At 36.7% G+C, this 20,706-nt stretch overlaps 1 protein-coding gene across 3 annotated transcripts in view; it reads right to left on the reverse strand.

Moving 5' to 3' along the window:
- Positions 1 to 20,706, reverse strand: part of LOC140150702 (xylosyltransferase 1-like) — a 222,024-nt gene that overhangs the window by 67,420 nt on the left and 133,898 nt on the right. For all 3 annotated transcript variants that reach the window (XM_072172788.1, XM_072172786.1, XM_072172787.1), the window contains exon 4: positions 18,970 to 19,139. In XM_072172788.1, the coding sequence (XP_072028889.1) occupies positions 18,970 to 19,139 (170 nt within the window). The remainder of the gene's footprint in view (positions 1 to 18,969; positions 19,140 to 20,706) is intronic.

Genomic DNA, 20,706 nt, shown 5'->3' on the forward strand with positions numbered 1-20,706 from the left:
TTCTAATTTTCTGCACGCTTTAAAGGAGCACAAAAGGTGTTTCAATTAATGATGCAACACAAAAAGTTCTTCATTTTGCAGTAACATGAATAAATACAATCAGACTCGCTATGCAATTATTGATAGCTCAGATATAACTGAATTGTAAAATATTAGCAAGTCAACCGGGCCCCACGTGGCTCCGCCTGGAGCCCAGATATGTCAAGATATCAATGAGTAAAAACCATCGTTTAACACCATGCAACATTGCAAGCGCATTGAACTCCTATAGAGCATTATCACACATGCTACATTAAGAATGCATTGCATTGTTGAGGAGGACTCGTCTGACTCCTCCACGGATGTGGCAGATGTTGTATTACAGATGAGCAAAGATTTAAAGGCATCGTCTGATAATTACCTTGGTGACTTGGTCTGAACAACAGATAAAGTAAGATGATGCCTTCCCAAAAGATTCAATGCACACCAGGGAATGAGCTTTTCAAAAATGTAATCGACATGATCAGTTTTTGAAGTATCTTTTTTCCAGCTTACTGCAACTTTAATGCAATGATGGGTATTTTAAAGGTAGTTTGAACCAAAGTTTTTATAGTTTTAACTACTCAACAGCCAATAAATATTTGCAAGCATTACTCAAAAGTCATTAATATTTGTAAGCATTACATATGTCGAATTCATGTGCTACCTTGATCTGGATATTCTTTAGTTGTGGCAATTTCATAAAGTGCTTTGTAACACTTCCTTCTGTAGGTGACTGACACTGTAGCACAAGTCTTTAAATCTTTCCATAGATGCAGGAATATTTCAAAAGATAAAGACAACACAATGTGTATACTGTGATTGCATAAATAATCTCTATCCTTGGCAGATTCATAAAGCATTGTTTCTTCTTTATAATACTGTCGATGGTCAAAGTGACTTCATCAACTACTCTGATCATGAGAAGATGATTCTGCAAACTTCATCAACTACCTTGATCTTCAGTAGATAGCCATTGCAACTGTATAAACTGCCCTCATGTTTAGTTAACTGTATAAATTGTCCTCATCTTCAGTAGATAGCCATAGCAACTATATAAACTGTCCTCATCTTCAGAAGATAGCCATAGCAACTGTATAAACTGTCATCTTCAGAAGATACCTATATCAACTGTATAAACTGCCCTCATCTTCAGAAGATTGCCATAGCAATTTTATTAATTGCCCTCATCTTCAGTAGATAGCCATAGCCACTTTATAAACTGTCCACATCTTCAGTGGGTAGCCATAGCAACTGTCCTCATCTTCAGTAGATAGCCATAGCAGCTTAATTAACTGTCCTCATCTTCAGTAGATAGCCATAACAACTGTCCTCATCTTCAGTAGATAAACATAGCCACTTTATAAACTGTCATCATCTTCCATAGATAGCCATAGCAACTGTCCTCATTTTCAGTAGATAGCCATAGCAACTGTCTTTATCTTCAGTAGATAGCTGGTGACTTCATCAGTAGATAGTCAGTGACTTCATCAACTGCCCTGATCTTGGTCATAGTGACTTCATCAACTGCCCTGATCTTGGTCATAGTGACTTCATCAACTGCCCTGATCTTGGTCATAGTGACTTCATCAACTGCCCTGATCTTGGTCATAGTGACTTCATCATCTGCCCTGATCTTGGTCATAGTGACTTCATCAACTGCCCTGATCTTGGTCATAGTGACTTCATCAACCGCCCTGATCTTGGTCATAGTGACTTCATTAACCGCCCTGATTTTGGTCATAGTGACTTCATCAACTGCCCTGATCTTGGTCATAGTGACTTCATCAACTGCCCTGATCTTGGTCATAGTGACTTCATCAACTGCCCTGATCTTGGTCATAGTGACTTCATCAACTGCCCTGATCTTGGTCATAGTGACTTCATCAACTGCCCTGATCTTGGTCATAGTGACTTCATCAACTGCCCTGATCTTGGTCATAGTGACTTCATCAACTGTCCTGATCTTGGTCATAGTGACTTCATCAACTGCCCTGATTTTGGTCATAGTGACTTCATCAACTGCCCTGATCTTGGTCATAGTGACTTCATCAACTGCCCTGATCTTGGTCATAGTGACTTCATCAACTGCCCTGATCTTGGTCATAGTGACTTCATCAACTGCCCTGATCTTGGTCATAGTGACTTCATCAACTGCTCTGATCTTCAATAGTAGGCATTGACTTCATCTACTACCATAATTGTCATGATCTGCAGTATATGATCATAATGACTTCATCAACTGCTCTGATCTTCATGTGACTTCATCTACTACGACAATTGTCATTAGATATAAGATATTATATAATAGTGACTTCATCAAGTGTTCTGATCTACAGTATTTATAAAAATATATATTTCATAGACTGTCCTGATCTTCAGTAGATAGTCAGTAACTTTATCAATTATCCAGACCTGCAGCAAATGATCACAGTGACTTCATCAACTGCTCTGATCTTCAGTAGACGATCATGACTTCAACTGCCCTAATCTGTAGTAGATAGCCAGTATAATAACTTTGTCAACTACGGTGATTGTCAGAAGATGTTCATAGCTACTTCCCTAATTATTCCGATCTTCATTAGATAATCACACACTTCATCAACTACCCTGATCTTCAGTAGATGGTTGTGACTTAATAGTATCTGGCCTTCAGAAGATGACCATAGTGACTTCATCAACTGCCCTAATCATACATAAATAATCATTGAGACTTTATCAACAACCATGATCTTCACAATATGGTAAGAGAATTCATTCACTACGACAATGGTCATCAGATGTAAGATATTGTATAATCATCAAATGTTTTTTTTATATTTTTTTAATTTTGACCAACTTCAGAATATTCACAAAATATGGTTAAAGTATGCTCAATTTTGTAACCATTCATTGAAGTTTGAACCATTTTTGAAAATTCCAACAAATAAAAAGACGTTTCCTGGATATTGATATCTATTTTTTGACAATTAATAAAAAATATAAAAAATTCACTGAAAAATTTGTTGTTATGTTGTCCAGAAAAATGTGGGTAAAAAACACTGTTTTTTCCAAATTTGAACGTTTCTAAACAAGTATACTTTAATATACTTTAGACCAACAATTTAGCAGTTATGAGGCACAAACGTTCCAAGGTTAAGACCAACCTTCAAAAAGCTTCAAAGTAAACTAGCACATATAGCCTTTAATAACTTAATTATGCCTTGCAAGTGCAGAGTAAACCATTAATTTGCACTTGACAATGGGAAAGCTACAATACTTTAATCAGCCATGCATCTTTAATAGCATCAGCAAAGAGAAATCCTTGAAGACCTGTAAATTAACTTAGAAGACCTTCAACACATTCGTGTCTGGGAGACAGTAGCTGTCTGCCTAATGACATTAATGCAGTGAGAAAAAGGAAATCATGTATGATGGCATTTTAAACAGTAATGGTTTAAAAGTCTAGCTTGTGTACATTAGCTCATTAATACAATGGATGCGATGTAAGTAGGTGTTAACAGAAAAAAATCCTGAGAAATAAATCCTGAATATCTGTATTTTCTATAATTTTGTACACAGAAGGGATGAAAAACTGCTGAAATCAGGATTAACCTTGAAAACTTCCATCCATTCCTGAATAACATGAGAGCAATTATAGTTTGTTTGGCTTATAATTGGCAAAAATTATTTGGTTCTTCTTCTTCCTATATATACATGCTGTACCTCAATTTTGATTACCACACAGGTTTTATATGCAGTTTACCTCACTCCTGGAACATAGGATTTTGGCTACTGAGTGCGTAAATGAAGTCCCAACTCATGACAACGTAAATTCACACTGAACCCTGCTTTTTGCTATCAGAAGTTAAAGAAGAAACAAAAAAGGAGAGAAGATGAACAAAGAAGTAACTTGGCACCCCCGGGATTTGAACCTTAGACCCCCCACTTGCCAAACACACGATCACTGACTGATGGCCAAAAGGGTTATGCTGCCCAGGCAGCGATTCCATGAGCATATAGCACAAGTTGGAGTGATTGCGTCATCGCAGACCTTGGGATTCATGCATGTGCAGTGGTTTTCATTGTGGTCTTTTGTGGTATCTATGGGTGTTAGGGCAAAGCATGTGCCAGTCACACATTATGCGATGCACAACTAGCGTAAGTACTGCACGTTTGTGAAGGTTGTCATTCATCCAGGTATAATCAAATGTAAAATTAGACTCGTTAAATCTATTCAACTGGACTCACGGTTTTGAGAGGCAACGGTTTCACACCTTATCCTAGGTGCATCTTCAGGCCGTCTGTTGGTCTGTTGGCAATTGGTCACTGACCATTGGCGAGATGGTGTTGCCAGAGGTTGTAGATTTAGAGCCAAACTTCTTTGGAATGTTCTTAATAACGGAATTGTAGGCCCCCGCCAAGTTGTGATGCAGGCCGCCTCCCCTGTTGAGTGAAGGCTGTTCTTTCTTGACATAGATCGCTTCTTTTACTCCTCTTTCATACCACCTGCGCTCCCTGTCTAAGATCACAACGTCCTTGTTGTCGAAGGTGTGATTCGTGCTGTCCAAATACGTATATACTGCAGAATCCCCACAACTGGTGCTGGCACGTCTGTGTTGGTACATACGCTTAGCCAAGGTCTGTTTTGTTTCACCAATGTACAAGTCCTGGCAATTGTTGACCTTGCATTCAATAGCATAGACAATATTGCTCTGTTTGTCTTTGGGTGGCTTGTCTTTTGGGTGTACCAGCTTTTGTCTCAAAGTGTTCGTAGGTTTGAAGGAGACGGGGATCTGATGTTTGCTGAAGATCCTACGAAGTTTCTCCGATAGATCTGACACGTATGGGATGGAAATGTTCTTGCGCTGAACCGGCGTGTCGTCGTTTGGCATGTCGCGAGTGTCAGCGACGTTGGAAGCACGTTTCTGCACTTAACTGCGTGCACACCATTCTATATTTAAACACAAAAGTTGTGAGTCTCATTTTGTTGCCAATTATAAATTGAACAAACTATAGCAGGTGATACTTTCAAATGCATTTTTTGCCACGGATGCAAGAAACACTAAGACTAATCTTGTTACCTGGATTTTCAAGTAAGTCCTTGGATATAATTCTATATACATAATTCTTTTAAGAAATTAGAATGGGAAAAAGGTTTGTGTCACCGCATGCCAGTGACATGCTGTGTTTAATTTTATAGCATTTCGTATTTATTCCATGTTTTTAGGGGATTTTTTTTTGGAGAGAGGGTCAAATTATTAAGACTTCCCCACACCCCTCCCCCCACACCCCAACCCCAACATAGAACTCAAGTTTTAGGGCTCATTTGGTGCATGCTGCTCTTTCATATGCATTGCAAATTGTCATTTATATGCTTGCCAATTTCTAGATGTAATTTTCGGATACATAATTTTGAATACATCTAAATACTTCATTATTATAAAAAAATGCTGGTGCATAGAAGGCAGCTCAAACAACTCTAACACAATTTCATGTAAATTTCAAATGATTTGGCACACACATTAAATTCAATTTCATATGATTTGATATATAAAATAACTAAAACCAGCATGTAGACTGATCTGTAATAAGTGAGTATATATATCTTGGCATATTCATGAGTCTAACATGTTCAAAAACACTCCACTCATGTCAACTCAGCAATAACATTATCACATGTGACATAATCGAGTGAAGTAGTCATTGGTTGAGAAAATCAGATTTCAAGTCATCTATACCATGTATTTGCTCATTTCAAACACCACACTATGGTGAGAATAACATAAACATCAAACTTTTCATTCATAAGATACAAACATTTCCTGTATCCCAAACTTATGAAACTATATAGAAATAGCACTCTTAATTTAGCGATATCTCGGGATGACATCCAGCGACAAATAACATTTTTCTTGATCCTATTAAATGTAACAGCATATCAAGTACTCATGAATAATTCTCACTTAACTTAGTTACAATCACATACATGTTAAATTGAAATTGATATACCTTTCATTTTTATTCTTCAACTCATGTTTCATCACACTTTACAGGTATAAGATTCAGCCACAGATGATATCTTGCACTTCCCATAATGCATTGCTTCCATTTCTATTTTTTTGTATTTATTTGCTATCCAGTGCAACATGGGTCAAGAGTGACAAAAGGTACCTCAATGAACAGAACACATCAAAAGCTTGCAAATTACAGGGTTCCGCACCTTGAAGCCTTTAAAATTCAAGGACTTTTCAAGGACTTTCAAGGTCCAAAAGCATGATTTTCAAGGACTTACAACAACACAAAAATCATGATGCGGCTCTCCTTGCGGAACGTATTAACGAAAGTAACAGCTCCTCTCCACTCCCAAATTTTGTCAAAATTATACTTTAGATAAAATTCCAATTTTCAAGGACTTTTAAGGACCTTGTGCAAATTTCCAAGAATTTCAATGCCTTGAAAAGGTGTTTTCAAATTCAAGGAGTTTCCAGGACCGCGGGAACCCTGAAATTGTGTTTATTTCATGACTATCAAGCCATGTTTTGCCAGTCTATATTCTCAACATGAAAACAAATTGGGCCTGTATAAAGTAAATAATAGGATTGTCATTTGATGAACTGAGGTGATGTATCACGATACAAAGGATTCTGGGAAGGGCAACATATCTTCTCTAAGATTAATCCTTGCAGGCAAAGTTGACAAGAATCCATCAAATCCTGGAAATTGGGCTACGTATATTATATATTCTTAAATCAAAGAGAAAAAATTTGGATTTCAATTTTGAGAGACCTCTTTATGAGAATTAAATTGCTAATGCTGTAAGCATACGATTGATTTTAAACACATTATATATTTATTACGGTCTTCATACAATTCTGATATATTATTGGCAATATGGATCAAACTAAAAGCTCATTTTTAAAACATTACTATAATTGATTTGCCTATTTTCCTCCCAATTTGTGTTCCAATTGTCTATCTCCTTCTTCTTCCCAAGAAGGTACTCAACTTTGGTTTGGGTAGGGATGTGCCTCTGTGCATCTTAAAGTGGACACATATTTATACCGGTTTGCCATGAAAATTTTACGCAATTTTATACCCGAGACCTAGATATTTGCCCAAATTTAACACAATTTCACGCAATCATTCATCAACCCACTCATGTAAATATCCATAGGCTTGCAGTACTCATTCATTTATTCTCATTCTTTCACCCGTTCACTTGCTCAACCGACAACCTACAGGTATGTCAGCACATTTACAGATTTACTCACACATCCATTCACTCTATCAGTCAAGCATGAAGCATTTGCTAGCTCCCTCAATCCCCTCATTCACTCCCTCACTCACTCACTCACTTAACTCACTCACTCATCACATATTTGTCCACTAACTTATTCCTACACTAAGCACTCACTCTATCTTTCAATCAAGTACTTGATTTATTGATTGATTGGTCATCAATAAATCACCTAATCATGCTCACTATAGTAAAATGCAGCAAACCTTGGACGAACGCGACTACCGTGATGTTGCAAATTCGGAGCTTACAACGCGTACGGCGACAGTTCATTCATAAATTTCCACTCGGCAACAGCAGATTGCCTCAGCAGCCAATCAGAGACAAGTGCGTCCAACGCAGTAAAATATGCGATGTATACTTAAAATACGCGTTCGTCAAAGGTTTACTGCATTTGATTATAATTTGCTCACTAATCTTTTTCACTCACTCCAATAGAAACTGTAACATACTCACTCACTATACTTTTCCCTAAATATAAATCCTGCAGTCAATAACAACTTTGTATGCACTTGTCAGTAAAGTTACAAATAATTGACAAGGTTTTAAAATATACTTTGCATTTCACTTAAGGGCTGGGGTATGAGCGTTTGGACAGTATTTATTGTGGGACATTAGAGCACATCAGACATATCGAATTGCATTCTGAATACGAAGAATGTCATTCTGATATCAAATAATTTTGATTTTTGAAATTCGCAATTTAATACACATTTTATGGCAAATCATTAAAAATTGATATTTTTGATATTTAACAGTACTTGAAGTAAACTTTATAAATCTGATGATTTATACTTAAAGTGTATCTAGGTGGGATGAAAAGCCGACGATCAATTGAAAATTTTGACCTTTAAAGTATTGAAGATATGGATTTTTTGCCCAAAACACCAAAAAAAATTAGGTCTTTTTGGGAAAAAATCCATATCTTCAATATGAAAGGTCAAAATTTTCAATTGACCGTCAGCTTTTCCTCCTGCTACATACACACTTTAAGAATATGTCATTAGATTTATATAATTTACTTCGAGGACTGTTATATATCAAAATTTGAAAAATATCAAATTTTTATAATTTGTCATAAAATTTATATTATATTGTGATTTTCAAAAATGAAAATTATTTGATATCAGAAAGACATGCTTCAGTATTCAGAATGCAATTGACAGGTCTGAGGTGCTCTCATGTCCCACAAAAATACTGTCGAAACGCAATAAACGCTCATTTTAGATCCCTTAAGGAAAGAGAGATATTCTGACAGGATGACAAGCCTTGCGGATATGCAACAGACCCAGTAGATATGATCATGGCACCCAAGGAAAACAAACATTGCACACCAATAATGTATCAATAACTCGGACCACCTTATAGCATGACAGGCGGATCATGTATCCACTGTATTGTTACATAGTGCCTTTCCGGCCTTATTGGGCTACTTTTTGAACCTCATCCAATTTCCTTCGGAGTTCTTACTCCCAACTAGAGGATGGCCAAGCACTTTTGGACACAAATTTTGTCCCCACAGGGCTGGGCATGTGCCGGGCATTGTTCAGGGCATTGACCAAGTCCAATGAGCCAGGAAATTGGGAGGGGACTTTAGATATGGCAAAAGACTGGGGTTTGCAGCAATTGTCCGGCTAACAGGGGTTAGGACTTGGCAGGGGTTTTACACACAAATATTGCCCGGTCGGTCTGGGACGTGGGCGCTTACCCCCAATGGAAGACAATCAAGACATTACCTTAATCTAAAGTTTACAAAGAGAGTACCTGAATGGGTGAGTCCATTTGAAATCTACACCCCCTGTGTGGGAGATTAAGGTCATGTCTTCCATAGGGGGTGTATGGATTTCAACTGGAATAGCCCATTGGCAATAACACCAGTCTACAACTTACAACAAGCAATTAACCTGGCATACCATATCGTAGCAGCCTTTTGTGTCCTACACAGAAACTAATAGCTGGGATCAAAATTGAGCTTTCTCAAGCAACATCGAAGGTGGCAACCTGGCTAATAACGATTTCCCATCTATACCAACTGACAGTAGCAAGCATTCACCCTCCAACAATTTACCTTTTACCCTGATTGCCGTGTCGAGCGATCCACATGGATCCACATGGTTTCCGAATCGATTGACGTCTAAATACATCTCGGATTACAAACCGGATGTTTTCTGGTCTCAGCCTCACATTGTAATCGAGATATCACCTCATCAATGGGTGTTCAAGAATAGTGTATCTACAACGGCTGTACTAAAATCACTAATGGAATATGATTCATTCAATTCAGCAACTGTTGTCGTAACTGTGTTTGCAGGAGCTATCTAAAAACAATTTGAGCTATCCAAAGCTTGCAACCATATAAGTTTACAAAAATGAACTATTATTTTGTATATAAAAAAAGTTTTAACTTCTAAACCTATTTGGCATCATCACCAGCCAGAAAAAGGCAGAACTAGTCCAGTTCCCTTTGATCACAATGTCCCACAAATTGGACAAATGCTAGTCACCATTGGCTGGTTTTTGATAATCAAATGGTGGCACTTTTGCCATGGCTCTAACCAGGCCCGTAGCCAGACAGGTGTGGTGGTGGCGACACCACCCCCCCCCCCATAAATCTACAAAATATCTGCGCTGTGTGTCAAAAAAAACTTTTTGTGAAATTTGTAGAAAAAAGGTTCCAAAAATCAGTTGCAGAAGGGATAAGGATAAGGTCTACGTTTGGCCAGAATGAAGATTTCTTTTGAAAAGGTCTGCATTTAGAAAATCTGTAAACCTCCCACCCCCACCCCACCATGGGCCTGGCTCTAACCATGCTAATTAGGACTAGCAAAAGTTAAAAGGCAGCTGCTGTTATAGTCCCGTCATGCAGCACTCACAGAACAATATTTTGCAACATGGTGTTTATGACAATTTGTAGCTAATGGGATTTTTTTGTGCCAGACAGATACAATGTTGGTGGCACTGAATTCTGAGGATTCTTGTATCCCTATGTGGTACATAGAGACTCTATAGATCTGAACAACTGATCAGTCTTTATGAACTTTAGACCTTTCATACAAAAGTTTTATCAGCTGTTTCTTACCAATGGAAAAACTTTGCTTGTTATATAGAAACCAATTAAGAAATCAAATTTTTAATTGGTATGGTATTAGATTGGTATTGTATTAGAGTTAATATAATAATGATTCATACTACTAATTATTAGTGTACAGAATTGCGACAATTTGTTACACTTTTTACAGGCAAACAAGTAACATTTTCTTTAATCCAAACACAAGCAAACAATAAAAAAAATGTCCTTCCAATGAATTAAGTGAACTTGCATTATGCTAGCCCCTTTTCATGATTGAAGAGGTTCATCAGGTCTGTTAATTAATCAGCTATTTAGAATTCATTTGTCAAGACCAACTGAAAAAATTATGTTTTTCTGCTGACCATGCTGACAGGTTTGGCAGAAACCTTCTGACTTTCTCAAAGCGTTGATGATGTTATTCATTCAATGAAGCTTAAAGAAGGTTGTTTCGACAAATGAATACTTTGTTCGACGAAGCTAAGGTCCTGTATGTAATCGTGGGGAAAGTCTCACTGACTTTGTGGGGACATCTAGCACTGAGGCAACATTGTGAAATTCCTCTCTAAATATGCTGAAACAATTACCATGTGTGATTATAGGGGGTATAGGGCAACATCATACATCGGGGACATGGGTATGGCCAATTATGCAAAACAAAATCTGAGATACTTCAAGCAAATTACCAGCAAGAGTTGTACAAATGTGACACGATCACGGGAAATGAGTCGCATGTCGCTAATATTGATTTTGAGATATTGGCAAAGAAAGTGTTAAATTCTTTTGTTTTATATTGTTTTCAGTGATTGATAAATCGATGTAACCGCAAAACAAAACTCAGTATAGACATGGGGTTTTCAATTTCTGAAAGCTCTAAACGTCCTCGTTAGAAATGTATGCACAACTCATTTTCGACCAGGGTCGACATGTGACTCATTCCCCTTGATCACGTCACAAATGTGAAGTAGAAGTGGGGGAGGGCTTCTATCAGCTGACATAGGCATTATCATATCTCTCACTTTCAAAAATTGTGGGGATCAAATTTGTGTAATTTTGGGTTATAACTGGGGGCAAGAGTTCTGAGAGAAAGTGAGAGAGAGGGTAAAATGGGGAGACACAAAAAGGCAGAGTCAGGGTAAAAAGAGAAGAGAAAAATGATGACAAAGAGAGAGACCATACAGAGAATAAGAGACAAGGGGAGGGAGAGAAAGAGATTGCGAGAGAGAGTTGAATAACATTGTAAGCATCTAAGCGAGACACTAACCTCACCTTTCTAATTTCCCCATAGATTGGATTACTCAAACATTTATGCCAAATCCACCCAGTATATCTGATAAAATGTCCAAACGAATTTGCATGATACATTTGTATTTCAGAGTAAAATGTCAGTAAATTAAATTACATAAAGGAAGAAGAGTAACTCATGCAGTATATGTATTCAGCTTGATCCGTCCAATAAAAGTGCTTATTTTGCTCTAACACAATGGGTTGTTCTTGTTAAAATACATATACCCCCTATGGAAGACATAACCATGACCTTAATCTCCCATACAGGGAGTGTAGATTTCAAATGGAGTCACTCATTTAGGTAACCCCATTTGAAATTCACACTCCCTTTGTTGGAGATTAAGGTCATGTCTTCCATAGGGGGTGTATGGATTACAACTGGAACAGCCCAATTATCATTTGATTCAGGCTGGTAGCAACTAGCAAGGAATGTAATGGACGGTGCGATACACCCCCCCCCCCCCACCCCCGACACATACACACAATAAAAATCAACCAATATTGTTGTTAAGAGATAGGTTGATATTCAGTGAAGAATGAATTTCCAAAAGGGGCTATGAAGTAGACTAGTATCCACCCAAAGCCCAAAGCACTGTTTCAATGCTGATGTGCGTGTGCATTGGTAGTTAGACGATGGGACGTAGTCAAAGATAGCTCAAGTTTGACTTCGCCTCGCAACGTAGGTTCATACACTAACAGTGGTTCATATACTAAGTTGAATGCACTGCATTAATGCATTTTGACCGGTTGGTACATTAATACAACAGAGAAGTTTCTCATGAGTATCTGTTCTGGTAGATCATGGTAGTGGTCTCATTCGTAAATAGGCTAATGCAGGAACACCGCCAGCCATGGATATTGGCTGACAGTAGTATTTAGAGATCATCTTGAACAAGACTAATCTTTATTAGATTTTTATCATCTATCATTTGCAAGGTGTATTATAACATTAATACTTCTGCTTGTTCTATATATGCCAAATTTAGAATTCTGAAGCATTTTTCAGGTGTTTTGGTTTAGTAAATCCCCGATCTTACCTTTAATGTTTCTGAACAGCAAACAGGTATCACAAGCAGTTTGGAAATACCTACAAATTGAGGTATGGCAATGTGTTGAGCATGCAACATCAGCTTCGTGCACTTGCCTGTATGACCTAGATTTGGCTTCAGGCCTGTCTTGTATCTATGCGTATGAGGTCCAAAAAGTGTACATCACCTCAGCTCACAGCACTGAGTGTCCTTCCTGGAGGCAATTATGCCAGACTGCTGAATGATTTCGTTCTTTTTTTTACTTTAAATTACCTCAACCCTTTTGTAGTTTAAAAAGAAGTTATACCAGTGGCGTTGATTTGTTTTTGACATTGGGGGATGAGATTGGAAAAAAATCTTGAAGTGGGCCTATAGTGTATCCAGCACCTGCTGGCGACATTTATAAGTTTATGTCACAAATGCGTGCAAAGCATGGGAAAAAGTTCCGTCATATTGAAGCTAAAATGGTGAATGGTGCAAAAGCGAACAAATTCATGCAAAGTGTGCAAAAATTTGTACTTTTTAGGCTAAAATGGTTAATTTGGTCAGAAGCCCCCATATAGGCATCAACATTGGGGATGATTGTATGGACCAACCCCCTTTATCAAAATATTAATCCCCATCCCTCCGGGACTTACGCCTAGGAGTTATACATTCACTGAACATTAAACCACATCACATTGTAGGTTTATCAAACTCAAAGTAAAAAATAGGGACGACAAAGCAAAGCAAAAATAGACCCCGATTGATGAGATGATGTGACATAGAGACAGCTGAATACATACACAGAGACATCATCAATTCCTCTATCCATTCAGGGACATCATTGGAAAATACAGAGTGGCCGAAAATTTTGACTTTTGGTATATCAAAGGGTCCAAATTTCTTGAAAATTGGTATATTTATGGGTCCACTTTCAAATTCTCAGCGGCACATTGGCCTACCAAAACTACGCTTGAGTACCCCCGGGAGGTATACAGACTAGAAAACTATCAATGTGGATGCCCTCTGTATGGATGTGGGTGTGGCAGTATGCACATGCATGTAAATGTGAGGTGCATTTGTAAAGCCCTTCAACCGTGGAGCGCCCTCTATATAGAGCATCAAAATCGCAACATTGTGCCACAAAGTGTTCCAGTTTGGTTTCTGTGAGTGGTATCCAGTAGTTTCTCTTCCTATAATATAGTTATAAGGTCTGTAGTGCAGACTAACAATACCTGTCCATCACTGCTTTTAAAAAATGTACACCAATTCATCATTTTCTAGCATTACCATAATTACTTCCAACAAGTTTGATTAACTGTGACAATGCTATCAATAAATATCATAGCAATGATGAATTGTCTATGCCCCTAGACAACGCTTTAATTCAATCAATGTCACATACAGACCTCATTACTGTCATGTTAGACATTAATGCTATTACTTAAGCTTTCTTGCAGTTTGCATAAGAAACATTAACCATTATCCATGTGTCTATTCACTTGAGCAGCATCCAGACAAGATATCATACCCTTCCCAGAATCCTTTGCAACATGATACATCCCTACATTTCATCAAATAACATTCCCATTACTTTGTTAAGATTCCCTTTGTTTTCATTTTGAGAATAGACTGGCTAAACATGGGTTGATAGTAAAGAAATCAACATAATTTACAGGATCTGTATGAGCTGTGTTCATTGAATTACATTTTGTCACTACCGATTAATGTAGCACTAGATAGCAAATCAATACAGAAAATTGAAATGGGAGAAATGCATTATGGGAAGTGTATCAGGTAAAATTTTTACCAACATCAGACTGACCCCTTTTTCTGTCAAAACAATTTCCAAATGCATCATTTATCAGAAGATGTGTTGCTTTTAATATGCCTGAACCAAAAACTGCAATATTTCGCACATTTTGTACTGTAAAAAAAGTGGAAATCTTTGCAGCATATTTATTTTGCAGCTGTTCGCTTTACAAACAGATACCGCAAAAATAACATTTGAATACATTTTTTGTGTGAGGAAGCTTAGAATTGTGAATTTTAAAATGAGTGAAACTGTTTAAAATTGGTATAGCAAGTAAAATTAATCATGTGAAAGTACTTCAATACTCCCAATTCCTGACAAATACAGCACTCATTTTTTTGGATTAAAGAAAATATTAAATTCCAATCTTTTAGTTAGTTCCAAAGAGCAATGGAAGTCAAATTTTAATATTTTGGTCAATTTTGGAAATAAATGCCAAAAAATGTGTTTTTAGGATGTTTTTTTTTTTTGTATGCTGTGACAATCAAGCCCAAAGACTTGTATTAAGACATAATCCAAAAAATTAGTTCTTTTTTTTCTGGAATAGGGAGTAATTTGTAGAAATATTTTATAACAATGATTAATGGGAGAAACCTTGTATTTCGAATGAAAAGAAAAAAAATATATATCAAGAAACTGCAACTCCTAAAGACGGGACAGTTCAATGCCAACCGATCAATTCCAACTCTCATCATGAAAGACGGGCCATTGGGCACATATTCAAACAGAGCCAGGATAAAATGAAGGAGCATTGATTTCTTCAAGGCTGCACACAATCATGTTCTTTATTTTTAACCATTTCTTCTTGTATGCTCACACTTGAGGCGAGTGTTTTCACCATCGATTACCGTGGAGTGTTTGTTTTCTTTTCATTTTTAAGATGGTGTCAGAGAGATGGTTTAAAGGCATGTATCAAGAGTATGAAAACAAATGTTAACACTGATATGTTTTCATAGATGTGATTGAACAAATACACATGAAAGCAGAGGAACTCTGATCAAAAACAAGGCGGAAATCATTATCTTTGTCGGAGTAAGGGTAATACATTGTAATACATATCTTGCAAGCAAATTACAAATCACTGAAATCATTTGATATATTATGACCACCTATAAACAACACTACGATCAAAACAAACTGAAATCGTTATCTTTGTTGGAATAAGGTAATTTTAAACATTTCAATATTTTCTCAACAATTTTAATCAATGCAAATCAGGGTCATTCAAAAAGTTAAGTTGGCCTAAACCCACATCTCTGATTAAAGGGGCATTTAAGTGATCCACAGCCTCATCCCCGACTTTTCTCAAAAAAGTTGAGATTTTTATATCACTGGAAACCTCTGGCTACATAATGTTTATGTACAAAATATTTCTTGCAGATTAATTCGTTTAGCAAAGATATCGTGAAATTTGAATTTCGTTCTGGTGCACCAGAACGAAATTACAACGTATTGTCTATGGAGCAGTGTTTTTACACATAATCATGCATAACTCGCAAACGCAAAATCGGAATCAACTGAAATTTTGGGAATATGCTTTTTTCGTGGATATGTACTGAAATATGTCATAAAAAGAGGATGCTAGGATCACGAAATACTCCTTTAACTCCTAAATTTAACAAAAATAGTCTCTGTTAAAAAAAAATTATCAATGACAGACTTTCCACAGATTCTGTTCAAAATACAGACCTCATAATCAAAATACCAGGCACCAGTGCTTTAACCTTCTCCACCTGGGTGTCAACTTCAGATAAGTTCAAAAATTTCAGAATTTATGTAAATTTTCATGACCATATTTGGAATCAGCATGAAAAATGCATTAAAATGAGTACAAACAAGCCTAGTATTGGTTCAGTGGTTCTTAAGACAGCTTTTGATATTTTGAGACAATATCTCAAAACTTGGGACTTTTTATGTTGAAACCTGTGGCTAGCATGCAAAGCATTAATTCTCAAATCTGTGGAGATAGTAAACCTGATAGTAACATATTGTCATATTCACTGTCATATTCACTCACAGTAATGGATGTGATGCCCTCACCTAATTTTTACACGCTTTGACATACCAGTACTCACATACATGCATACGTCCATGCAAATTTTAAATCTCAACATTAAAATCAATTCATTTTGCTTGACTGTTTAGCTGAAATAAAGCTTTGCTAATCCACAATGTCATGGTATTAATTCCGGACCACTGCAAGTATGACGAATAAACAACTCCCAAACGGAGCCGGTTTCATCGAGTGCATCGTGGAAATCCACTCCGAATCTAATGGACTTGTGCTTCAAAGGATTCCACCTGCTAGCTCTATTAAATCAGCAGAAATCCAATATATTACAAGTCTACTTTCAATTGGATTTGTAGCCAAGATAAACCGTTAACAAAAAAGAATCCAATGCCACAAAATGGCCATTCTATCTAATATATGACCATCCAGCACAACTGAGCCCGGATGTCGCCAGTGCCACTTTTGAGATATGCTCCATTGAAGTTAACAATAAACAATAGGAAACAAAGGATTTATTGACTGTTTTATTGATTTTTCACTACTTAAATGTCAAGTACTATAGACATGATATACATCATTTTAAAGCTAATTTCAAGCAGAATATTTAGGTTGAATATCTCAAAAATGATGATTGGCGACTATAATATGTTTATATGTGACACAGGGAACAATAACTCACACAACGATGATATTTATAATGACAGTTAACGCATGATGATATTATTCATTTCAAGATGGAGTTTGTAGAGAGCGAACTTGGGCAGTTAACACCCTACTAATATGGGGATGCTTGGGCAAGATAATATAGTGCTGGATATATTACAGCGACTTCAGGGCTCAGTTGTGCTGGATGGTCACATATATGGTTGGCCCATTGTGCACTGATAAAGGATTGTGAATGTATAACGGCACAGACACAATGTCTATGATGTGCTCTCATCAGTGGTGTAAATAGCCTTTTGTAATTGAGCATCAACAGGGGAGGGGAGGTGCACTGTAAGAGGGGGCAAAATCTAAGCCTTCTACATAGACACCTGTATAAGCTGCAAGATTCATTCTAGGGCTTGAGAGGGAGAGCCAAGTCCTGACAGAGTGATTATGCCAGTGTGTAGACTTATGTATTAACCCTAACCCGTCTGTATACTATACAAATATATACTGCCATGAGAGGTTCTGGTTAAAACTATGGGCCCGAGGTGAGATCAATAGTACTATTTTCCTGGCGCAGCCCCGAAGGAAAATAGTATTAATTGATCTCAACGAGGGACCATAGTTTTAACCAGAACCTCGAATAAAGGCAGTATATATTTGTTTTATATACTTCATTAATATATTCTTTGTTCATTGATTGATTAAAAGACAATTAGTTGACGTTTTGACTCTCCAGCTTCTATCCTGAGTGAACAGCACGACCAATTTAAGCACAACCTATATTTTGCCCTTCAAAAAAATCGAATAGTCTAAACTTGGGCTAACCAATTACAGCAGCCGAAATCACGCTATGGCAGTTTCAAGCGTATGTAAACTGTTCCGTCGATCGAATGCGCGCACGCCTTGAAGGCATGGTCAAAAGTACTATTTACGGCTTGGAGGTACTATTTACGGCTCATCCGGGACATTGAAAATACTATTTACGGTTTAGAGGTACTATTTACGGATAAGAGTACTGATGGTAGAACTATTTTTGGTCATGTGATCCACTTTTAACCAATCAATGAACAAGAATATATTAATGAAGTATATAATACAAAATACTACTTGATATATGCGCTGTCCAGCGAAACCCAAGACCAGTGGCAAAGTGTCGCAGACCAAGTGCTTGGCATGCGAGGGGTCTCGGGTTTGAATCCCACCCAGAGCAAACAACTTCTTTCTTTCTTTTCTCTCTTTATTCACTACTACTGGGGTTACCTAAATGGGTGACTCCGTTTGAAATTCGCACTCCCTGTGTGGAAGAACAAGGTCTTGTCTTCCATATATATTTTGGTTCGCTTCAAGTTTGGTAGTGACATAGGTGCATATTTCCTGGTCAAATTTTGCTGGTCACAGTATTAAATTGTGTGTATAAAATTAACTGCACAGAGCGTATCACACACGGCCATACGTACAAGGGTGGTTTGTCCGCACATTTGCAAAGTACTATCAAACTTGAGGCGAACCAAATAGACTCCATGTTAAAAGAAGGGTTGGTCACATGGCACTCACTAGGATCCACAACATGCTCATCTATCATGGGCACAGTTCTTAAACCCCAATACATTTGTACATTCATTGAATGACCTTTGAAAATTGGGTACAAAAACTCATACTCTGCAACATGAGGTCAAATTTTGCACTATGATTATGTAATTGAGGTTATTGGACTATGCCATTGGGATGAGGCTATTGTGGTCCATAGTGACTGAGCCAGTGCTACTCCTACCTGGCAATCTGAAATCTCAACGGCACCTGTGAAAAACAAAATCCTGTTCACACGATACTTACCACATCCACATGAATATAGAAGTAGTGATTTTTATGGTACAAAAGTTTGATGAGCCTCTTGACTTGACGTAGCGCCCTCCCGTGTACGACTAACACATAGACAATTCGTATACTGCTGGTATCGGCATATTTGTAAATTGCATCATTTTCTATTTGAGTTGTAGCTTTGCCTGCAAGAATAAAGAATGAAATTACCAAAATGTCAATTTTCATCTATACTAATACTAGTGAAAGTTGAATAAGTTGTTTCAGAAATGAAAATTAATACAAAGCAGATAGACATGCAAGACAGACAGATGTCAGAAACAGACTGTGACAACCGTTTAGAAATCATAAAAGTTCTCAAAGTTCACAAGAAGAAAACTATTTTTATTCAAATATCTAAAAAAGCTTGGCAGTAAAAACAAAATTGACAGCATTACATTCTCAGTATGACAAAATATGACAATCAGTTTGTGCATGCTCATTTTTTATTATCTATGAAAGATGATATAAAATAACCCAAAATGAACTTTATATCTATTTTTGTTGAAATTAACAGGTGTTCTACACATGAGAAAAAGAAAGAATGCTGCTTTATGTATATCACATTACATGTACATGTAACGGGGTGGAATAATTTCGCTACGCAATAAATAATACACAGATGGAAAACTTGTAAATATACGATGTTAGTGCTCCGGCTTTAATATGATAATAATAAATATAAACAATATTCCTGAAGATGGATGCAATTAATGATAATATGATATTAAGACTAAGTTGGTGTTGATGTTGAGCAGTTGGAGGCTCAGATGGAAGTGACTTGTGTATCACAAACCCAGACAAACAAAATTAAATTTCAAACCTCTTCAACAGATTACCTCTTATCCCTAAATACTAAATATAATGCATATTAAAACTACTTTTAAAATATTGTAAAAGAGATGGTAGAGATGAGAAGCTTCCAGAAAGTAAAGAATGCCCTATTGTTGTCAGATAAGCAAAATGTAAATACCTTAAATCCCAGTCTATTCACTAAGTTCCTTCAGTAAACATTATTAAATTAAGTCCTAAAAAGTTTTCTCCCTCACTCTCTCTTTCTTATTTTGTTAACACTATTATCTAACTATCTATTGTATTCACTATATTAGTTATTCTAAATAAACAAACTTTTTCACCAGGTTCCACCATTGTAAATAATTAGTTATTCTTTCTTTATCTTCCAAACATTTATGCTTTTATTATTAAGACCAGCCATTCTGGTGCCGGTTACATTCACCTCTGCTGCAAAGAAAATGACGTCCTCGGCATTTTACATGAAATTTGCAAGATGATTATTTGAAGAATGTTGCAAATTTCAACAAAAACATAATGATCTAAGGTACACAATGACTAAGTGATACAAATATCTCTTTTCAATTTAAAGTGCATTATGACTTGCTAATTTGGTGAGAAATCCAAAAGGTACACTTTGCTGTAATCCTAAATATTAATAAAATCAATAAGCCTTTAACTTTCATGGCCACAACCAAATCTGACTTTACAACAATAACAACAACAAAAACCTGGAATTTGCAAAAGTCTATAAAAGAAGTAATATTTTGGAAGAAAACTTATTAATAAAACACTTTACTTTAAATTGACAAAAGATGCCTACAGAAAACAACCACTATCTTCTAACATGTAAAAAAAACAAATATCAAGTGATGGAAATTAAGTTGTCTTATTATTATTTTTATGATGAGCATAGTGATG

The sequence above is a fragment of the Amphiura filiformis genome, chromosome 4 (assembly GCF_039555335.1).
Source record: "Amphiura filiformis chromosome 4, Afil_fr2py, whole genome shotgun sequence".
NCBI classification, from domain to species: domain Eukaryota; kingdom Metazoa; phylum Echinodermata; class Ophiuroidea; order Amphilepidida; family Amphiuridae; genus Amphiura; species Amphiura filiformis.